The sequence below is a fragment of the Schistocerca nitens genome, chromosome 7, assembly GCF_023898315.1.
Source record: "Schistocerca nitens isolate TAMUIC-IGC-003100 chromosome 7, iqSchNite1.1, whole genome shotgun sequence".
Classification (NCBI taxonomy): domain Eukaryota; kingdom Metazoa; phylum Arthropoda; class Insecta; order Orthoptera; family Acrididae; genus Schistocerca; species Schistocerca nitens.
The window spans coordinates 487288259-487309388 of record NC_064620.1 but is presented as its reverse complement, the minus strand read 5'-3'; the positions used below and the strand labels follow the sequence as shown (position 1 = coordinate 487309388).

At 39.3% G+C, this 21130-nt stretch overlaps 1 protein-coding gene across 1 annotated transcript in view; it reads right to left on the bottom strand.

The window, feature by feature from the left end:
* The window catches only part of LOC126195111 (ATP-binding cassette sub-family G member 1), a 495613-nt gene that overhangs the window by 5657 nt on the left and 468826 nt on the right, over nt 1-21130 (bottom strand). Inside the window, exons 7-9 of the mRNA XM_049933581.1 lie at nt 9600-9736; nt 9219-9387; nt 1159-1259 (exon numbers count right to left, since the gene is read on the bottom strand). Coding sequence (XP_049789538.1) covers nt 1159-1259; nt 9219-9387; nt 9600-9736 — 407 coding nt within the window. The remainder of the gene's footprint in view (nt 1-1158; nt 1260-9218; nt 9388-9599; nt 9737-21130) is intronic.

Here is a 21130-nt window from a genome sequence, read left to right as displayed (position 1 = left end):
GCGTCTCCACCACGACAACGCTCCGGCGCACACAGCATTCCTCATGACCTCCTACTTGACCCGAATTGGAGTTGAAGTTTTGCCACAGCCACCATACAGCCCTGACTTGAGTCCTCCTGATTTCTTCCTATTTCCGAAGGTCAAAAGATGACTGAAGGGTCATCGTTCGACGATATTCCGAACATCCAACGTGCTGTCACGAAGGCACTAACTGGGATAACTCAAACGGACTACAGTGGGGCCTATGAAGCTTGGAAAACGCGCTGGCAACATTGTGTCGACGCCCAAGGCGAGTACTTTGAAGAATATTAACGTTTTGTACAAACTGGATCAATAAATTTGTTTTTTTAGACTGAGTCTCATTACTTATCTACCACACCCTTTCAGTCCATGTAGCTTCCTGCAATGTTGTAATACTTCAATAGGATTTCAGTATTGGAGCCTGCAGCTTTTCTTTTTTACTTTTGAAAATGTTCGTAAATTTCTCACTGATTATCCTGACTTCTTTAACTGTCTTCTTCATTTCTAGCATTAGGTCTGCAAAAGCAGATCAGCTATCCGTAATGATGAGGTATTTCTGTTTGAACTACTTATGGCTCATAGCAACATCTACTAATGTTGATAATGACGTGCATAACTGTGTGACTTAAGAGGAGTCACTCTTGTTTGTGTAGATATTGTTGCTTCACATAATTCAGTTCTTCAAAATGGTGTCTTATTTTGATTATTATTATTATCATTATCATTTTCCCATTTCAATGTAGAACTCTGACATGTAACGATGTTTATCTTCATGTTACTTCACAATAAGTTTGCAAGTTATTTCAGGAAGAAACTAGTCTTGCCACTTGGTGATGAATTTACATGCACCACTTTGAAGTCATCTGCCATTACATTGGTGATTTGAAAGTCCTCTTCCTTAGTTATGAGTGGTCATCTGCAGAATTCTGTGGGCAAAGAACAGTGTGGCTCTGGACAAGAACCGTTCTTTCACTTAGTGTTAGTGTTGTCCTGGACCAAATAGTTTCCTTGTTACTGAAATACACCTAGCCCAGAGACTAGAAACACGTATCTTACAGAAGATAGGAACACACTTATTAATACTTTACTACTTGTTTAATTATCCAAAAGAGAATTAATATCTGCAGTTTCTCTTACCTGTGTAGGCAGAGTGGCAACCATTGAGGTGATGTAGTAGGTTCGAAGATTGTACCAATTATTAAACCACTCCTTTTTCATAACAGACATTTCAGAGGGATCTGACAAGAGGAAGACTAGATTATTAACAGTGTAAAAGAATGAACAATTATTTGAAGATCATTAGTTCACTAAATAGATAAGTTTTCAACTTCACCTAATATTGTGAAATTCATAAGCAAGAAATATCACAAGCTAAAAAGCCATGATAGAGATTACTGATGTCACTATATTGCTGTGGGGAAGAAAGCAGTTTAAGTGTCATAACATATTTGACAATAAAAAATTTGACTGGCATGCAGGATTTACCACTATTTTAATTTCTGCAATTTGTAGAATTAATCACCTATTCAACTTAAATTATCAAATGAATATATTACAAAATATTTTCACACATGAACTGAAATGAAAAATATCATGAAAATTCTGAGAAGAGCATCAGATAAATTTGGGCTAAAAGCAAATACTTCAGAAACAGAGTACATGATGACAGGGAGACAAGAACAGGGAATGGAACTTGTAGAAATAGACAGCAACAAATGTAAATGGGTCATGGAATTCAGAGACCTGGAAACCATACTCACAAAAACTTCAGCAAGAGAAACAGATTCTACAGGTCAGAAAGATGCATCTATATCTTCAGAAAATTAATGAGACCTTGGAGCATGTCAAGAGAGCTCATCTTAAGATTCAACAAGACTCTAAAACTTTCTTTTGATCTTTAAGAATGTCAGGCTTGGAGCACAAGAAACTGAAAACTGAAACAACTTTTTATTTTAACAGAAAGGTCCTCTGAATAGCTTATAGGCCAACTGACAGATAATATAGAGAGTGAGAGTTCTTCAAAATGAAGAACAAGAGGATCTGCACAAGAATCCAAATATTGTAATGTAGCTTAAGTGAATGTTTCTATAATGGGCTGGAGAGTTTGCTACAATGAAAAATTAACAACTGGCAAAGACTCTTATGGATGTGATGCCTGATGGCAGAATACTTGTGTGAAGACCAAGGAACAGAACAATAAACAGCATGAAAGAATATTTATACATGTTTGAAGAGTGGGAGAATTCAAGGATCAGAATAGAAGCCAGAATGGAGAGAAAACCCTAAGGTGCGTTGTAGTCCCCAACACTTGAAAACTCAAAAAAAAAAAAAAAATAAATAAATAAATAAATAAATAAATAAATAAATAAATAAAAGGAAGAAGAAGATGATGAAGATGATGATGATGATGGATGATGATGATGAATGATGATGATGATGAATGATGATGATGGATGATGATGATGATGATCTTCTGGTCCATCTAACTTGGTAAGTCAATAACGTAATGTAGGTGAAGTGATGAAAGAAATGAACTGAGGCTAACAACCACAGACAAAATGCATTCTGAGTGTTTCTAATTCCTCTGTTGAAATTAATATGTATAGTGACAAAATTAGAAGACTGAAGGAAACTTTAGAAGAAATAACAAAAAAGACATATGAAGCAAATGTCTGCAGCAAATGAAAGCAGTGCAAATGAAGGAAAAAAGAAAGTGAATGAAGAGGACACTTAAAGTATGCTTTAGCGAATGCTTCTGAGGTATAGCAAGTAATATGCATATGAGTTGAACTGAGTTTTAGATTTTTAATCATGCAGAGCAAAATAGCTTCTCAAAGATTCAATTTCTCGTTTGAGCCAAATACTTATGCAGGAAAATTTAAAACAACTGTTGAAGCTGGAGTACCTCTTGAGAGATTCCACACTTGTTGAATGAAATGAGCTAGCTTATAGTAGAGGAAGTGGTGGTAATATGGAACACTTTTTTGTTTAATGCAAAATACTGAATTTAGAATGTGGCTATTTTGTCAAAAATGTCATCTGTGTTCGTTTATACACTCCTGGAAATGGAAAAAAGAACACATTGACACCTGTGTGTCAGACCCACCATACTTGCTCCGGACACTGCGAGAGGGCTGTACAAGCAATGATCACATGCACGGCACAGCGGACACACCAGGAACCGCGGTGTTGGCCGTCGAATGGCGCTAGCTGCGCAGCATTTGTGCACCGCCGCCGTCAGTGTCAGCCAGTTTGCCGTGGCATACGGAGCTCCATCGCAGTCTTTAACACTGGTAGCATGCCGCGACAGCGTGGACGTGAACCGTATGTGCAGTTGACGGACTTTGAGCGAGGGCGTATAGTGGGCATGCGGGAGGCCGGGTGGACGTACCGCCGAATTGCTCAACACGTGGGGCGTGAGGTCTCCACAGTACATCGATGTTGTCGCCAGTGGTCGGCGGAAGGTGCACGTGCCCGTCGACCTGGGACCGGACCGCAGCGACGCACGGATGCACGCCAAGACCGTAGGATCCTACGCAGTGCCGTAGGGGACCGCACCGCCACTTCCCAGCAAATTAGGGACACTGTTGCTCCTGGGGTATCGGCGAGGACCATTCGCAACCGTCTCCATGAAGCTGGGCTACGGTCCCGCACACCGTTAGGCCGTCTTCCGCTCACGCCCCAACATCGTGCAGCCCGCCTCCAGTGGTGTCGCGACAGGCGTGAATGGAGGGACGAATGGAGACGTGTCGTCTTCAGCGATGAGAGTCGCTTCTGCCTTGGTGCCAATGATGGTCATATGCGTGTTTGGCGCCGTGCAGGTGAGCGCCACAACCAGGACTGCATACGACCGAGGCACACAGGGCCAACACCCGGCATCATGGTGTGGGGAGCGATCTCCTACACTGGCCGTACACCACTGGTGATCGTCGAGGGGACACTGAATAGTGCACGGTACATCCAAACCGTCATCGAACCCATCGTTCTACCATTCCTAGACCGGCAAGGGAACTTGCTGTTCCAACAGGACAATGCACGTCCGCATGTATCCCGTGCCACCCAACGTGCTCTAGAAGGTGTACGTCAACTACCCTGGCCAGCAAGATCTCTGGATCTGTCCCCCATTGAGCATGTTTGAGACTGGATGAAGCGTCGTCTCACGCGGTCTGCACGTCCAGCACGAACGCTGGTCCAACTGAGGCGCCAGGTGGAAATGGCATGGCAAGCCGTTCCACAGGACTACATCCAGCATCTCTACGATCGTCTCCATGGGAGAATAGCAGCCTGCATTGCTGCGAAAGGTGGATATACACTGTACTAGTGCCGACATTGTGCATGCTCTGTTGCCTGTGTCTATGTGCCTGTGGTTCTGTCAGTGTGATCATGTGATGTATCTGACCCCAGGAATGTGTCAATAAAGTTTCCCCTTCCTGGGACAATGAATTCACGGTGTTCTTATTTCAATTTCCAGGAGTGTATATCTATTACAAAGGATGAATAATAATTTTGATGAAAAATGAACATAATAATTACATTAATATAGTAGAGGGAAACATTCCACGTGGAAAAAATATATCTAAAAACAAAGGTGATGTAACTTACCAAATGAAAGTGCTGGCATGTTGATAGACACACAAACAAACACAAACATACACACAAAATTCACACACACTCACACACACATCCATCCGCATGTACACAGACACAAGCAACAAATGTCTGCTTATGTCTGTGTACGTGTGGATGGATATGTGTGTGTGTGCGCGCGCGAGTGTATACCTGTCCTTTTTTCCCCCTAAGGTAAGTCTTTCCACTCCCGGGATTGGAATGACTCCTTACCCTCTCCCTTAAAACCCACATCCTTTCGTCTTTCCCTCTCCTTCCCGCTTTCCTGATGAAGCAACCGTTGGTTGTGAAAGCTTTAATTTTGTGTGTATGTTTGTGTGCCTATCAACATGCCAGCGCTTTCGTTTGGTAAGTTACATCATCTTTGTTTTTAGATATAATAATTACATAAGATTTTTTTCTTGTTGTAAATTATGAGTGAGCATTTTGAAGTGGGGTGGTAATATGAAACAGATTTAAAATATACATTCCCAGTTTAGATTTTTATTAATGAAATTATAAAATGGTATTTTGGCCTCACATGGAAAAAATCACAGATTACAATGTAAATCTATAGTAAAATAGTTTTTATGAGCTATAGATAACAATTCTGGTTCACAATTTAAAGTTCTTCATGAACAAAAGTTGCAAATGAACACTGAGTATCACACCCTTGCACAACATATGAGACCATTCCTGACACATGACACATTGAACCCAAAGTTCTCCATAATTTGACTATTTAAATGCCTCACTGCAAAACAAACAGTCTGGATAATTGTTTTCACAAACATCTCTCCCAAGAGATTCTATCAGGTTTGAACTACCAGAAGATAGTTCTATTTCCTCTTCCTCGCAACAACTTTCATCCTTACTTCTTTTTGTAGTTGAAAACAGTGTTCGTTTCCCGGTGTCAACAGTCTTCACTCTTGTAGGTCTGTCTGACATTTTGGCAGTTCCTGGTTGATTTATAGAGCTATAAAAGGAAGATACCAGAATTGATGCCTTTTTCTTCTGTAGATTCAGTTCAGTATTTTGTTTCTTGTTCATGAAACACTACAAAGTGTTTTTATAGGGTGAACCGGTTTGGACAGTAGCTGAAAGTGCTTTCTGACCTCTGTTTGATATCTTCTTTTTTGAACTTAGGACTGGAGAGATGTGTTGTGGCTTTACATAGCCTACAGATGTTGATGGACCCACTGTCTGCTCTTCCCTTCACCCCCCATCACCTTGCTTCGAATCACCTCTGACATCTCCATTGTCACAAAGTGCTTCACCACTGTCAGAAGCCTTTTATGCTTCATGTTCACCTGCAATGAAATCTGCTTCTGTAAAAATACATCTGTTTAGTGGACTGCTACTGCACTACTTTGGACTCTGTGGTCCACTTTCCCGAACTTCTCTGCAATATTGTAGGTGTCCATACTGCCTGTTCTTAGTGCCTGTCTAATCTCTTCACTGTAGTATGTTTTAAGGGGGGCCATGAAAGTCCTATCAAGGGGCTATAGTCTATGTGTAGTATGAGGTAGCAAGCAGAGAATGGTCACATGATTATCTTTTGCTTTTATTATGACATCTATATTCCTAGTGTGAGAATAATGTCCATCCAGTATGAGCAAGACTGGGGATTCAGCTGTAGGTTTCGTATGTTCAAAGAAGTGGGTAAACCATTCAGTGAATAGATACGACTGTACCCAGCCTGACAGATGACATTTTCCAATAGCTCCAGGAGGTGCACCTTTCATTAATCTGTTTGTCCAATTGGTGCCTGGAAAAATCATCATTGGAGGCACAAAGCTGCCACCTGCACTCATGCATGCAATGATCATCACCAGAATTCCCCTCTCTGCAGCAGTGAGGGCTCCTGTCTGTTTTCTTCCCTTCATGTCAATTACACGTGGAATTTTTGTTTGCACTACACTAAGATCAGACTCATCAACAATGAAGATCTGGTCAGGAGGATAGCGATGTTTAGTGTATTCAGCTTCCAGAAGATCAAAAAAATTTCATGACACTCTCTCAGTTAAGGCCAGTGGCTCGAGCAAATGATGTTCCTTCAGGCTTTTGTACTGAATGCTGATTCTTGTGTCTGTTCATGAAGTGATCGAACCATGCCCTTCCAGCCATATCATCAGTGAAAGGACTCCATTTCTTACTGCCGGCTGATAAGCCATTCGCCTCATATCATTACGAGTGAGTCCAAAAAATTTCTTTTCCATCAATAGGCAATACTCCACAAGCTCCTTTTCAATTTCTTGGGAAGAATAGGTTTTCTACCTAATGTTTCATGTGTTAAAGTATTTGAATCTATATCCTTTCTAGCCACCTTTCCAAACAGAGTAGCTTTTGGTATATTGAAACATCTTGCTGCTTCATTTAGAGTTTTAGTTTCATCCCTAACAGCCATTATTGCTTGAACCACATCTTCAGGGTGTGATTTCTGTCACATTCCCATTTATTCAGCACATAACCTGCTTCTTGGCATGGTGACAGCTACAAAACATAAAAGGTGTTGTAGTATGGAACAGCCTGTTTCATATTTCCACCCAAATTGACTTTCAAAACTAACCAAACAGACTACACTTTTGGTTAACAATTTCAAGTAACTACAATTATTATTTGTAGGCTTAATTCCATTACTAAATCATAATGTAGAAACAGTATGCTAACTTCTAAATAAAGGTAGCAGGAAAAATATTTGAATCTCATATTGCAAAAACTTTTGGAGGTTGGAAAACAAAGTGTGTCTACTCATGGCTACAGTCAATGAGATACTGACCTCTGCTGCCTCTAGTGGCAGAAACAGAACATTGTGCTTGTGATAACAAACTGACACCAAATGACATTACTAGTCTTCAAATGCTACGGTGTTTCATATTACAACCCTGTTTCACATTACCACCACTCCCCTAAGGCATTTGCCAGATTCAGCAAATAGGAAACAGAAGATACTAACGATTTTGCAGTGAAAAACAGAATATTATCAAGAAGCATTATTTTTCTTTTCTTTTTGAAGTAGAATTTTTTCTTAAGTTTTGTACATTCTACCGTTTTTACAATTTATCGATTAAAATCTTATTTCTTTGAGCCATACCTTAATTGTAAACATAAGATTCCAGTTTTGCAGTAATTGTGCGTGCACCTCTTTAAATATTCATTTTATTTTTAACAGAATTCAATCAGTGTACATGAAAAATTAAAAATTTAAACAAGTTTACATATACTATACTGTTAATTATTGCTTATTCCATACATTTGTCAAATATCAGAATCTCATACTACAGAACAGTTGTTGGAAAGTAATGAACCATGTTTTTTTCTTTCTTTTTTCGGTTTTCTTTTTTAAAAAAATCTCATAAAATATTGCAATAATGTGGGAAATGTGAATCTAGAACTATGTTTTTATCTTACTGTATTCTTTTTAGACATATCAACAAGTTCCATCAACAGATGACAGCATAGTAGCATTTGTAAAAAGACTAACATTGATATGCATATTATATAACAGGCTGTTGCATAAGTTTTGAATGCTGCATGTGAAACTTTGAATAATCTTTTGTGGGGGATGCTACATTTGACATCAGCTAAGAAGATGAAGTATTTGTCAGTTAATAGAAGCTGCAGGACATATGCAACTGCCTGGTCAAAAGTGGGGGAGACTGTGTGCCTCTATAGTGACTTCACCAAACGTCTAACACACTGGTAACACAATTTGTGCCATTCGCTGGTTAACAGGTGATGAATTGCATTGGAAATTTTCTATTGCTAAATGCAGAATACCATACTGTTATTGATAAATTAAGTCATTCAAAAGTTTGTGAACCTTGGGTACATGAATAATGATTAACCAGTAGTGAGTGTAAAGCAGTAGCATCAGCTTGGTGAACCCATTCAAATGGGAGAAGTCTGAAGCAAGCACTGTGACTATGTATGAGACATAGCATCACTTCTTTGGATTTGAGAAGGAAAGGTGGTCACTGGCATTCCGTTAAATTGCCAAAGAAATAAAGAAACAAGTTAGAATTGTCACTATATTTCTAATAGTCCCATCATCAACTTTCCATTAAATTGGAATTTTACTTATTTATGGTAATGAGATAAAAAAAACCTGGTGAGTTTTAGACAGGAGGAGAAATTAATCAGTTTGGTTCAGTATCTCAGTAACCTGAGAAAACATTATGCTCATTTACATAGAGTTCACTCTTCACAACATTTACTGATTTTTCCATGGTAATGGAAGAGCACATATATTTATGCAGACTAGAGTTGAGACTCTTTCCTCACCTTCCATACAGCCTAGACATAGTATCAGCACACTAACATCTGTCTGAGTCACTAAACAATACAGCTTGGTAGCCACAATGAGTAATTAGAGAATCTCTGAAATTTTATGTTCCAGTTTCTGAGAAATAAGTTCTACAACATAAATTTCTGAACAAATTGAAAATAATTTCAATAAACAAGAGAAACATCTAAGGTATATTGTACTACAAGTCATGGAACAAATATTTAGCTAGGAAAAAAAAAAAAAAAAAAAAAAAAAGTTTCATGCTTTCTGAAGATAATGTAAGAATGATTGGGCTTATACTTACACCTCAAAACAGCTGGCATAACAGCTGTATAAGCTAGGTATAGATTGGTACAGAATAGAAAGCTGACATTGTTGAATGTTTTTGAAGCATCATTTCCAGCTCCAGTAAAATTAAGCCCAAACACAACTCCAACAAGAACATGAAGCACCAATTTCAGATGTGTGACAGTCTGTCGGAAAACAAATATTGCAAGTATTTAAAGCTCAATGAAAGTGCTTACATTGTCAACACATTTTAATAACCACAAGTTATTAATAGCTTAAAACACTGACACAGAAAATTGATTTTGCAGGATTATTAAGGAAACATGCTATTTTATTTTATTTTTTTCATAGTTCATGAACATGCTGCGTCACACATATTGAAATGAGTCTGACTTACCCAGTCTCTGTAGAGCTGCACGTAAAACCTTTGCAACAGAGTCCAGAATCTTGTAAACTCTGAAGGCTTAGCTACAAGAACTAGAGTTTTGTGTGGTACAGTGCCATCTTTCCTAGTCTCTACCACAATTGCATTACCTAGAATCAGATGAATTACAGTTGGTTGGTTGGTTGGTTGGTTTGGGGAAGGAGACCAGACAGCGAGGTCATCGGTCTCATCAGATTAGTGAAGGACGGGGAAGGAAGTCGGCCGTGCCCTTTTGAAAGGAACCATCCCAGCATTTGCCTGGAGCGAGTTAGGGAAATCACGGAAAACCTAAATCAGGATGGCCGGACGCGGGATTGAACCGTCGTCCTCCCGAATGCGAGTCCAGTGTCTAACCACTGCGCCACCTCGCTCCGTTGAATTACAGTACTTAAAAGGTGTAGCTATCAGACTTTAAAGACTCATGCAGTTCAGGGATAAATGTACGTTTACACTGCCTGTGATGCGATGTGATGCGAGGCATAACGGCCATAGCGATGCCATGCGATGGAGCGTTCACATTGCACACGATACAGCATGCGCGATCTGGCCAGCAATTGCGCAGTCTCGGCACGATGTCGTTTTTCCTCGACCCAGTAAATTCTTTTTCATTAGAAAACAGTGCTCTGAGAGTTCAGCGCAGTCATGAATGGGTGCATGAAATCAACAAGGAGAGGTGGGCTTTAGGAGAATTTCATCATTTGTACAGTGACTTGAGAAAAGATGAGGATAAATTTTGGAATTATTTCAGAATGAGTACAGAGACATTCTATTATATAGTGTCGTCTGTTTCAAAAATATTACAGAAGCAAAACACAAATTTCAGAATGGCTAATACCCCTGAAGAGAAAGTTATGATCACCATCAGGTAAGTACACAATATTAAGTTTACAGCAATCATTTTATTATGAAAATTTACAAATTGTGATAGATTCAAACTTTCTTTTAATAAATTTTGACGTAGTTGACAATGAGAAGTAAAATACATCACAGTTCACACAATTAAGTATCAAAGTTTTCAGAATCTTGGTGGCTTGAAATAACAATGTCATCAGGTTGAATTTCAGAAATGACTATTTCATTTTGCGGATTTCCAGCAATTACGATTTCAACTGGATTTTCAGGTGCATAGGGTGACATCAACGAATGTGCAGTGGAAGTGGTTTATTGTTCCAATTCTTCCAAAAGAACCTGCTGAATTTTTATCCTGGCTCTCAACTGAACCGCTGGTGATAGTTTTCGCATTGCTGGCAGCAAATTCACTACAAAATGATAGCTGTCATCTTGCGTTTCTGATTTCGACATTTGTTGCACAATTAGCTTCAACTTTTGCTTCTCTATATTTAGCAACTCAGAGTTTGTCGATTTCTTGGATCTCTTCTTTTGGTTTGTGTGTAGGGTGGGTGAGGGAGGACGCATCGAAACGCTACCCTCTGAACTTACAGTCTTGAAGAGCTGGCTTTGTTGGTTTCATCAGGTGAAACACACTCTCTCTCTCTCTCTCTCTCTCTCTCTCTCTCTCTCTCTCTCTCTCTCTGTAAGAGCTGGTGAAAATGGTACGTCGTCGTGTGCGTCTTCGTGTTGCGATGCTGTTCTTTTACTGTGATGAACATCAGTCTTCATCTTCCGTGGCGTCATTATGTCAGTCAGGAAGGTCATTAGCTCATACCATGGCCAATTGGATTGGAAAGGCGGCATGCCACCTTCATCTCCTGAACGTTCAGCATGAGTTTTTTTTTTTGAGTTCAGAGCGGAAAGTGTCACGTAGGTTCTTCCATTTATTCTTCAGTACCTCGCCTGAAAATATAGACATGAAAATATGCGTAAATAATAAAGTGCACTGTATACTTAATACATTTTTTGTCCTTAGCATATTAACTGCAAATCCTACGGAGATCCTACACATCCTCCAATTACGCTCATTTCATTCTTTTTCAGATATTTGTTGGTTGGGATGTCTTTCCATGCACTGTCACAGTCGTTTGGGATGGGTCTAACTACAGTCGCACAATGTGTGCATGAAACGTGTGCCGCAATATGTGAAATTCTGAGCCCTATACGCCTGCCTTCTCCTACTATACCACTGCTTCAAACCGCTGCAAAACACATGTATGCCAACTGGAATTTTCAGAATTGTGTGGGGGCCATTGATGGTAAGCATGTTCGGGTTAAATGTCCCCCTCATTCTGGGACAATGTATTACAATTACAAAAAATATTTTTCGCTTGCTTTACTAGCTGTAGCCGATGCTAACTGCAGATTAATAGCAGTTGACATTGGAGGCTATGGCAAGCAATCAGATGGTGCACATTTAGAGCATGTAACTTGTAGAATAATATTTTGAATGAAACTGAAAACTGGCCTCCACCGAAAGAACTACCAGGTACTTCAGTAAAAGCCCCATTAGTGTTGGTTGGAGATGAAGCCTTTCCACTACTGGAAAACTTAATTCGCCCTTTCCCTGGACTGTCACTGACTGAGTAAGAGAGGTTATTTAACAGGAGGCTATCGAGGGCTAGAACGGTGGTGGAACGCACTTTCGGAATTATGGCCAGCAAATGGCGTCTTCTCCGAAAGGAAATTGAAACTTCTGTAGAACATGGAGACATTATTATTCAGTGCCTCTGCGTCTTGCACAATATAATAATCGATAGAGATGGGCCTGACATTTCCCTTCAATTGTCTATTGACCAGGATATAACAGAACACAGTGCTTCAGCAACATGCTTCCAAAATGACACAGCAAACAGTAGTGCTTCAAGAAGAGCGAGGAGTGTCAGAGAGGCCTTCAAAAACTATGTCAACAGTCATTAATGCAAATATATTTCATGTCGAAATTATCAAATACTGTAACTATTGTGAACGTCATTTCATTATCAAATTACTGTAATAGTATCTATACACAATTAAAATTAGAAAATAAACAAAGTTGTTTGTGTTACTTGTTTCTTGGAGTCTTGTAGCTATTTACTTTACTTTTTTGTACTTACTGTCTGTTCCACAATCTTCAGCTATTTCATTCCATGCTTGACAAACAAAATCCCTAGTGTGGTAATATTTATTTTTCTGGTCCCACAACATGGGGCGTTCACGCACATTGTTAATTAGTCTTTCGACGTCCATCGCAAGCAAACAATTATTCCAGACGCAAGCACAAACAAGCAATCGCTCCAAACACTCGTGCGAAACGCAAACTCGGTTGCGACTACAGCGGAGTCATCGCATCGCACCACATCACATCGCTCGGCCCAGCCTGCAGTCTAAACTATCACCGCTCTGTTGCCACTATTAAACCAATCCTGCCCATTGTCACGCGATTTCAGCGCTTCATCTCTCCGCTCGGCTCGGCATCGCATCGCATCGCGGGCAGTGTAAATTTAGCCTAAGAATGCTCCAAGTTTAGCTGATACATTAGAAAATATGTTAATCAGTTTTCTTGAAGTTTTGGCTTTCACTTACTGCAATATGTTGAGATGATATGTACTACAAAGTATTGGTAGTGCACAGAAATATGTAAGCATTATGCTTTATCAAGGTGATGAACTTAAATTTATGTAATATGACCCTTTACAAATCCTTCAGTATAAGACATGGTATCACAAGATCCATCAGATGCTCTTAACCAATCTAACATATGCCTCAGGAATCAAAAGATCAGGTACAGCAATAGAGTATTGAGATTTTATTTCTGGATGGAACAGCAAAAGGAGTGACTAATGATATTCCTATCTTTGCCAAATAGTTGTTTGTGGAATGTCCAACATCCTTTTGTACATCAGCATTGTTGGTCAGCCAGGGAGTGCATTCCCCTGCCTGATTCAAAATGATTTAGGATACATAAGACTAATTGATACACACTCTCTTTAAAAGGAACAGTATCTCATGTTTGACAATGACAAATATACAATGTTACGAAAAGGAAAGTTGCTACTCACCATATAGCACAGATGCTGAGTCGCTGTTAGGCATGCGTGACTCAGTACCTCACTGTATGGTGAGTAGCAACTTTCCTTTTCACAGTATTGTTACTATCGCAAATATGTGATAGTAACAATATGCCTGGGCTCCTGAACAAATTATAAGGGAGGATATTTTAATGTGTTAGAAATCACTGACGATGTTTATTAGTATGTCCACAGACAATGTTACAGTCACACATTTGAGTCCCCCTTTCTTAAGAGCATGCCAAAAAAAAAAAAAAAGTGTGTGTGTGTGTGTGTCATCTGTTCTTTTCAACTTGTCTGAAAGAACACACACACACACACACACACAAATCAGTGAAATAATGATCTTTTGTTGCACCTGGACACAGTGTCACAATCAAACTTGAATGACAAGCTGGGTGTGCTGTTTTATGTTTCCTTAGGTCTTTGGAAGAATTCACCTAAAGGAAGCTTGCATGAGATCTTGTATGAACAGGACAATGTACTTGCCTGCAGGGGAGTAAATCATATGCATCAATAGAGTTCCATAGCCAGACATTCAGTACCTATCTTGCAGACATGAGATCACTCTGTCAGAGGTACAATCGTTTGGCAACATTTTTGGCAACACTCTTGATTAATCACTGCTTATGATTTGTACTCTTTTATCACAGTGCTGAAGGCTATTCTCTGAGAACATATCCTAGCCCAGTTTGATTCCATGCCAAGACACACAAAGAATTTTATTGCAGTACACATAGGTTTCAGATTATGTTGAATTCTCATGATCAGATCTCACTGTTAGTGGGAAAATCTGCTGAAAATGCTATTAACCAAATGCTTCAGCTATTCAAGGTTTCAGAGTTCCTGTAAGCAATTGCTGTAATACTGATATATCTGGTGCCTTTGACAAACCATTGGCAGCTATCTTCATTTACATAGCTGAATCACCTTACCTGGCTATGTTGGCTTTACAGACATCTCCTAGGCTACTGTGCAGATAGAAGGGCTGCTTTGTTGAATCCCAACAATAATTTGGCAAAATAATCACTAAAGATTGCCCTCAGTGCTCAGCCCTTGGACCTAAATTTTGAGATGTTAATCTTGAACCCATTCTGAAATATCTCCAACAAAAACCTGAAGCTTTGACTGTAACTACATATGCCGACAATCTCCTACTATTAAGCCAAGGTAACAGCAGACTACAGTTGGAAATGGACATGGAAGTTCTGATGGACACCATTTGTGAGTAGTGTAGAGTAAATAGATTTTTCTTTTCTCCTCAAAAGTCAACTCACACAGGTCGTCACAGAAGCAATGGTCAATATTCATGGATATAAAAGGAACCATCATTTGAAGCAAAAAGGTCTAGTAAATTTGGGGTCTGAAATGCCTACCTTAGGAACTTCTGGCACTTCTTCATTTTCAGTACTGTAAACAAAAACTCTTCTATTGCAAGCTCTTTGATTTCCATATTTTGAGAGGTGATATTATGGACCAAAACGAGAAAAATGTGTCCAGCAAATGCAGGCTCTAAAATGCATACTATAAGAGCTTCCACCTGTTAGTGCAGTGCAGTTGAATCAACATGGCTGGAACAGTTGTCCATTGGCAGTTAATGAGGTCGCCACTATATATCATATAGCTGTAGAGCCATAGGTACAACTGACCTTATCCTTCTAGAATGTCCAGTGAAGCAGAAAAAGTGCTCATAGTACTTAAGCTACGAATGTTACGGCCAATGCTTATTATACTTTTCTGATTTGAACAGTCATTCCTGTCATATTCCTGAATATTGACATGTCATCCTTGGACACCACATATAATAGTAAAAGGCAAGTCACAGGTGAAATATTGTAACCAAGTGATGCACCCATACAAAAATGTCCCACCTTAACTACCTTGGGACTCACCTAGATGAGAAATCTGATTTTCATACATAAATGCAGCCTACTGAAAGATTTGGCAATTGCATTTGGCAGTGCATCAGATGCATTTGACACATCATCAACTAATGCATTGGAAGTAGTGTGTAGATTTGTGTAGCATATCAGAGAATGAGATGCTATCTACTGGATGGAGGAAACCAGGCCTCAAAGTAAATGAAGTGCTTGTGATGATAATCATATCAGAGACTATATTATGGATTTTTGGCAAGAGAGATGTTGCTCTCCTGCCACTGTAAGGTGGAAATATGATTCTTTGCCAAATTTCAGGGAAAGAATTCAAATGCTCACATTCAGCAAACCACTGGTTCAGTGCACTGATCCATATTACCTGTACAGAATCCAGAGAAAATAGGATCACAGCTATAGCTGTAGAGCCATAGGTACAACTGACCTTATCCTTCTAGAATGTCCAGTTTATGAGTACTCTGATGGTAGAGAAGAGACAGCAGCTTCGAGTCATTCCTGTTAGTAAGACAGCATGTAATGAGCTGAGATATGGCATCTTGAATGAAATAGCTTCTGTCTTCTCTTGACTGATCAAAAGATGGTTTTGACTGACTTATATGAGCCCAGTGCAAAAGGATGTGACATGTTTTGTAAGAGAGGAATAACTTGATACCTGGACAGGAATGGTTGGAAATAGGTTTAGTAAGCCATCAGTTGCTCTTGATTTCTGCAGCTGAGTTGTTGTTGGATCAAGTCAAGTCTGAAAAGGAGACTGGGTGTTCAGTACCCCCCCCCCCCCTTTTCATCTACCACACAACATGGATTGTGAAATGGGATATAAAAAAAATACTGTTGGCTTACTATTGGATCCACGAGGTTCCTAAAGGTAGCACAAAAATTAAACAGGATCTAGAGTTACTTTATCCCTGAAATTTCTTAAGGTAACTCATAAACTATCACAGTTCTTGTTGCCTCCTCCATACACATTTTTGTAATAGTGAAGCATTTATTACATCTTTTCTGATTTCGGTTCCACTTTCCATTCCCTACCTCCCTCTACCTCTTATTATTATTATTCTTTCATAATATTAAGTGGACAGTAGTTCCCATGGGTGGTGTTAATGGATAAAGTACTAATAGTTAGTGCAGTGCAGTTGAATCAACATGGCTGGAACAGTTGTCCATTGGCAGTTAATGAGGTCGCCACTATATATCATTTACTTTTAAAAATCAACAATAGTGTATGAGGTCTGTTCAAAAAAGTCCAGAACATTGTCCACAATTTTTTTCTGTGCTTACCTTTTACTTATTGTGCATGGTCTCCTTCTGAATACTCTCCTCCACAATTGATATACCACTCCCAATGCCATTTCTGCTTCTGGAAGCAGTCTTGGTATGCCTCTTTCTGGATCACACGAAGTGCTATCTGCAAATTTTCTTTTATCCCATCTATTGTTGTAAATATTTGTTCTTTCAATGGGGTTTTCAACTTTGGAAATGAAAAAGAAGTCCACAGGGATCATGTCTGGAGAGTATGGAGGGTGAGGCACCAATGTGATTTCGTTTTTTGTGCAATAGTCACACAACAACATGGATGAAAATGTGGGTGTGTCATCATGGTGAAAGAGTTGTGATTTGTCTTGCCATTTTCCAGGCTGTTTCCTTCTCACATTTTCTTGCAGGCTTCCCAACATGTCCCAATAATACCAAAAATTAACCGTTTGTCTCTATGGCACAAGTTCATGATGAATTAATCCTTCAAAGTGAAAGGAAACTGTCAGCATGGCTGTTATATTTGACCTGACCTGATGAGCTTTTTCTGGTCTTTGAGAACGTTCCACAACCCATCATGAAGACTGAACTCTGGTTTCAACATTATAACCATAGACCCACATCTCATCACCAGTTATGATTCTCTCAAGCAACATATTGTTCTCATTTGTGCAGTCCAAAAGCTCTTCACAATTGCGAGGCAAAGGTATTTCTGGTCTTTACTCATGAGCCATGGGAAGAACTTGGCAGCAACACAAGCATTCCGAGATGCTGTATCAGGATTTCATGACATGATCCAACTGAAATGTTACATTCTTCTGCAATATCTGGGATAGTCAGTCTTGAATTGGCATTCACAATTCCACTGTGTTCCCAACATGAGCATCATTGGTAGATGTTGAAGGGAGTCCTGAATGAGGATCATCTGTAACTTCTGTCCAGCCATTTTTAAACCAGGTGAACCATTCATATCACCAAGGATGGCTCAAGTATTCATCACTGTAGGCTTCCTGCATCATTTTGTGCATCTCTGTAAAGGTTTTGTTGAGTTCCACACAAGATTTAATGCATATGCTGAGCTTCTCTAACTCTGCCATCTCAAAATTTGTAAAATTGTGTGACAGTGTTCTACTCAATACATCTCTGAACAATAACTAACAGACATACAACAGTGAAACTTCTGGCAGTTACATATTTAACACAGACATGTGCAGGGATGCCAACTGCATTTCATTACAACATGCCACCAGTGCGAAATTATGAATGTTCCAGAATTTTTTGAACAGCCCTCATATATCTTGGTTTGTGACTATCAGTGTAATCACGATGAAATAGTTCACCTATAAGCTATTTCATTGTATGTTTTTTGTAGAACTTGTACAAAAATGTAATGTAAATAAATACGTACTTCCTTAGTGAATGTGATGGGCCATGAAAAATGGCAAAAAATATAAAAAAAATGTTATTGTCAGATGTTACCACTTTTAAAGATTAATTATTTATTTACAAGCACGGTGGATTCGCAGCAGCACTATTTTGTTTGCACTCTGCGCTTATATGTTTATCTTTGCTATATACATCTTATCTATGACTAGCGCAGTAGTGGCGACTTTGATATCTTTGACGCATGCGCTTTCAATCCTCAGCAGCTTTGTATCACGTGACTCACCGTATAAATAGGCACGCGCAAATGCTATGAACTCAGTCTCTGACTTGCCTTGAAGATGGCTGGGAGGTTTCTAGCCGAAATATCGCAAGAATAATTGTCGCTGTCCCGAGTGCACGTCCGAAAGATGATGGAACATGTTTTTGTCAGTCCTGTAATTTTAATCATTTTTGTATTGGCATGTAGCTAACTTGTAGTGCATTATTTATTTCAGTCGTGTTTCCATATGGAGTTGTAATTTTCACAAATGAAAATGTATTTTATGGAAACTCCACTTCGTCATTTGACGGATAGTCCAGTGTGTGATATTTTTTCTGCACTTTAACAAGAAATAAAGATATTTTTCTTGCCAATTCACAGTTTGCACAAAGTTTCATAGTTAATGTTTTATCTGAATAAGAAACTGGCCCCATTGTTCACAATTATTAATATTTCATTTAAACATTGAATCCTTTCTTGTCACAAAAAAAAGGTGATTTTGAAGGAATGTGTGCTAGATTCTTGTACCTTGTCCTCTCTTAATAGAATTATGTGTCCTTGCGTTTCTCATTTCCAAAGGTGTGAAGAGCAGTTTTGCAGAAAAGAGTGATTAAGACTATGGAAAGATTGTATGCATGCAAGACCCATAGTGACCTATGTTGGGTGATTGGAAAGGTCAGTGTTACATCAGACTTCAGTGGTTCAGGCCCCAAAACAAAGTGGAAATGTGAATGTAAGTACCAGGATGTCTTCTCAACTTCAAAGAGTGCACCATGAGATTGTGAGATGGCTACTGAATGGGTGTAGCCTGCACCTGGTTGACAATTTGTTTGTATTGGTACTCCCACAATCCCTGTTTATGTCTCATGGACTTGCAAAACACTGATTCCATCTTAAGACATTTGGATGCCCAGGTTGGAGACTTAATGCTCTACTTAGTGTTTACAGTTAGAAATCTTGTACTGGTCTGTAACCTTAATCATTTGTATACTGTCATGTCACTAACTTGTACCGTCCTGTTGACAAATGGGCTGAATCATCTCATTTGGTTTTCCACTTACTCATTTCCACCATCAGTGTTTGCTGATGTGCAGATAGCTTTTTTATCATTTTTTACCATCCAGTGCTAAGAGTCTCATGCCTAATAAATCCTTGTCCCATGCAATATATAGTAACTGGAGGAATGCATGTGATCCAGTGGCTTCTGTATCCCATAGCAAACAAGTCACTGAATGAAAATGTGGCTGCTCGCTTGTTGTCGTTGCTCAGCACTGAACTGCCATGTGATTTTCTGCAGTGTTGGCTGACTATCCATTGTTGTGATCCAGGACATTAGTTGCTAACCCCCATCATCAAAATTTTTCACCCTAAGCAGCTGACTCAGCTGGCAGCAATTTTTCTATAGTAGAGGTATTCATAATGCGTCCATGACACAGTGGCACTTGGGAAGGCAAGTGTCTGCAAGACATCAGAGATGGTATTTTTCCTTTGGCCATAAACCACAATATGGGCACAATAAAATACATTGACATCATGTGTCTTACCCAATCTGTGCTTGGTTGTTACGTCTATGAGCACTAGTGGATATATGACACACACTGAAATAGTCCATTGGCCATGGAAAAGAAAGCTATCCTCAAACATAGCAGCTCTCTCTAATGAAAATACTCATGGGAATATTGCTTCTGTAGTAATATAGGAAGACATTATTGACTGTTACATCATTGCATAAGATTTGGATAAGAACTCACAGTTAAGGAAAAAATGGATATCTACTTAATATTTTATTTTGATCTAGCAATTTATATAACAATCTGATTGGTTGGTTGGTTGGTTGGTTTGGGGAAGGAGACCAGACAGCGTGGTCATCGGTCTCATCAGATTAGGGAAGGATGGGGAAGGAAGTCGGCCGTGCCCTTTCAGAGGAACCATCCTGGCATTTGCCTGGAGTGATTTAGGGAAATCACGGAAAACCTAAATCAGGATGGCCGGACACGGGATTGAACAGTCGTCCTTCCGAGTGTGAGTCCAGTGTCTAACCACTGCGCCACCTTGCTCGGTGTATAACAATCTGACACTTAAGCTCCTTCATGGTACTCAGTGTAAAACTATATGCATTTTTACTCTTATGATAGACACAGTTATAGTGAGAAAATGAAACCATTAACTGTGTACTCTTACTCACGTGGACAGATGAGAGCAGACCCTCAGTCCATGAGAAATTCCTCAGCAGTATTCACACAGATAATATCCAATACCTTCATTACCCTTTGCCACCATTCTTTACATTTATTACTATGTACTGAGTCATCATCAAAATCTCATCTGCATACAGAGCAATTGCATATTGTTTTGTAGAACAAATTTTCTGAGGAGCTCTGAACAACTTCCTTTCTGAACAATAATTTTTTTCTATTTTAGAAGAGTGTTTTTTCTTTTCCTGTCTTTCCTTCAGTTTTCCTTCTCCTTCATATTCTTCTGTTTCTGATGGAGAGCACTATTCTCCAGTTATGAGAGGCTTCACAAATTTTGAACTCTTTGTTTCCTTCTGTCAACTGATGTCAGTTTTAGCAGAGGGAACATCAGAAATGGGCATATGAAAATGTACAATTGTGACCTTCATTTTGAGTACTCCCATAGAACTTTCTGTCTGGCAGAAAGTGTATTCATAGTTGCAAATATGAATCTCCTTTGGCTGTGTATCAGAAAGGTGACAGTTAAAATTTGTTCTGGATGGGGACCCAAACCAACATTTCCTGCTTTACATGAGTA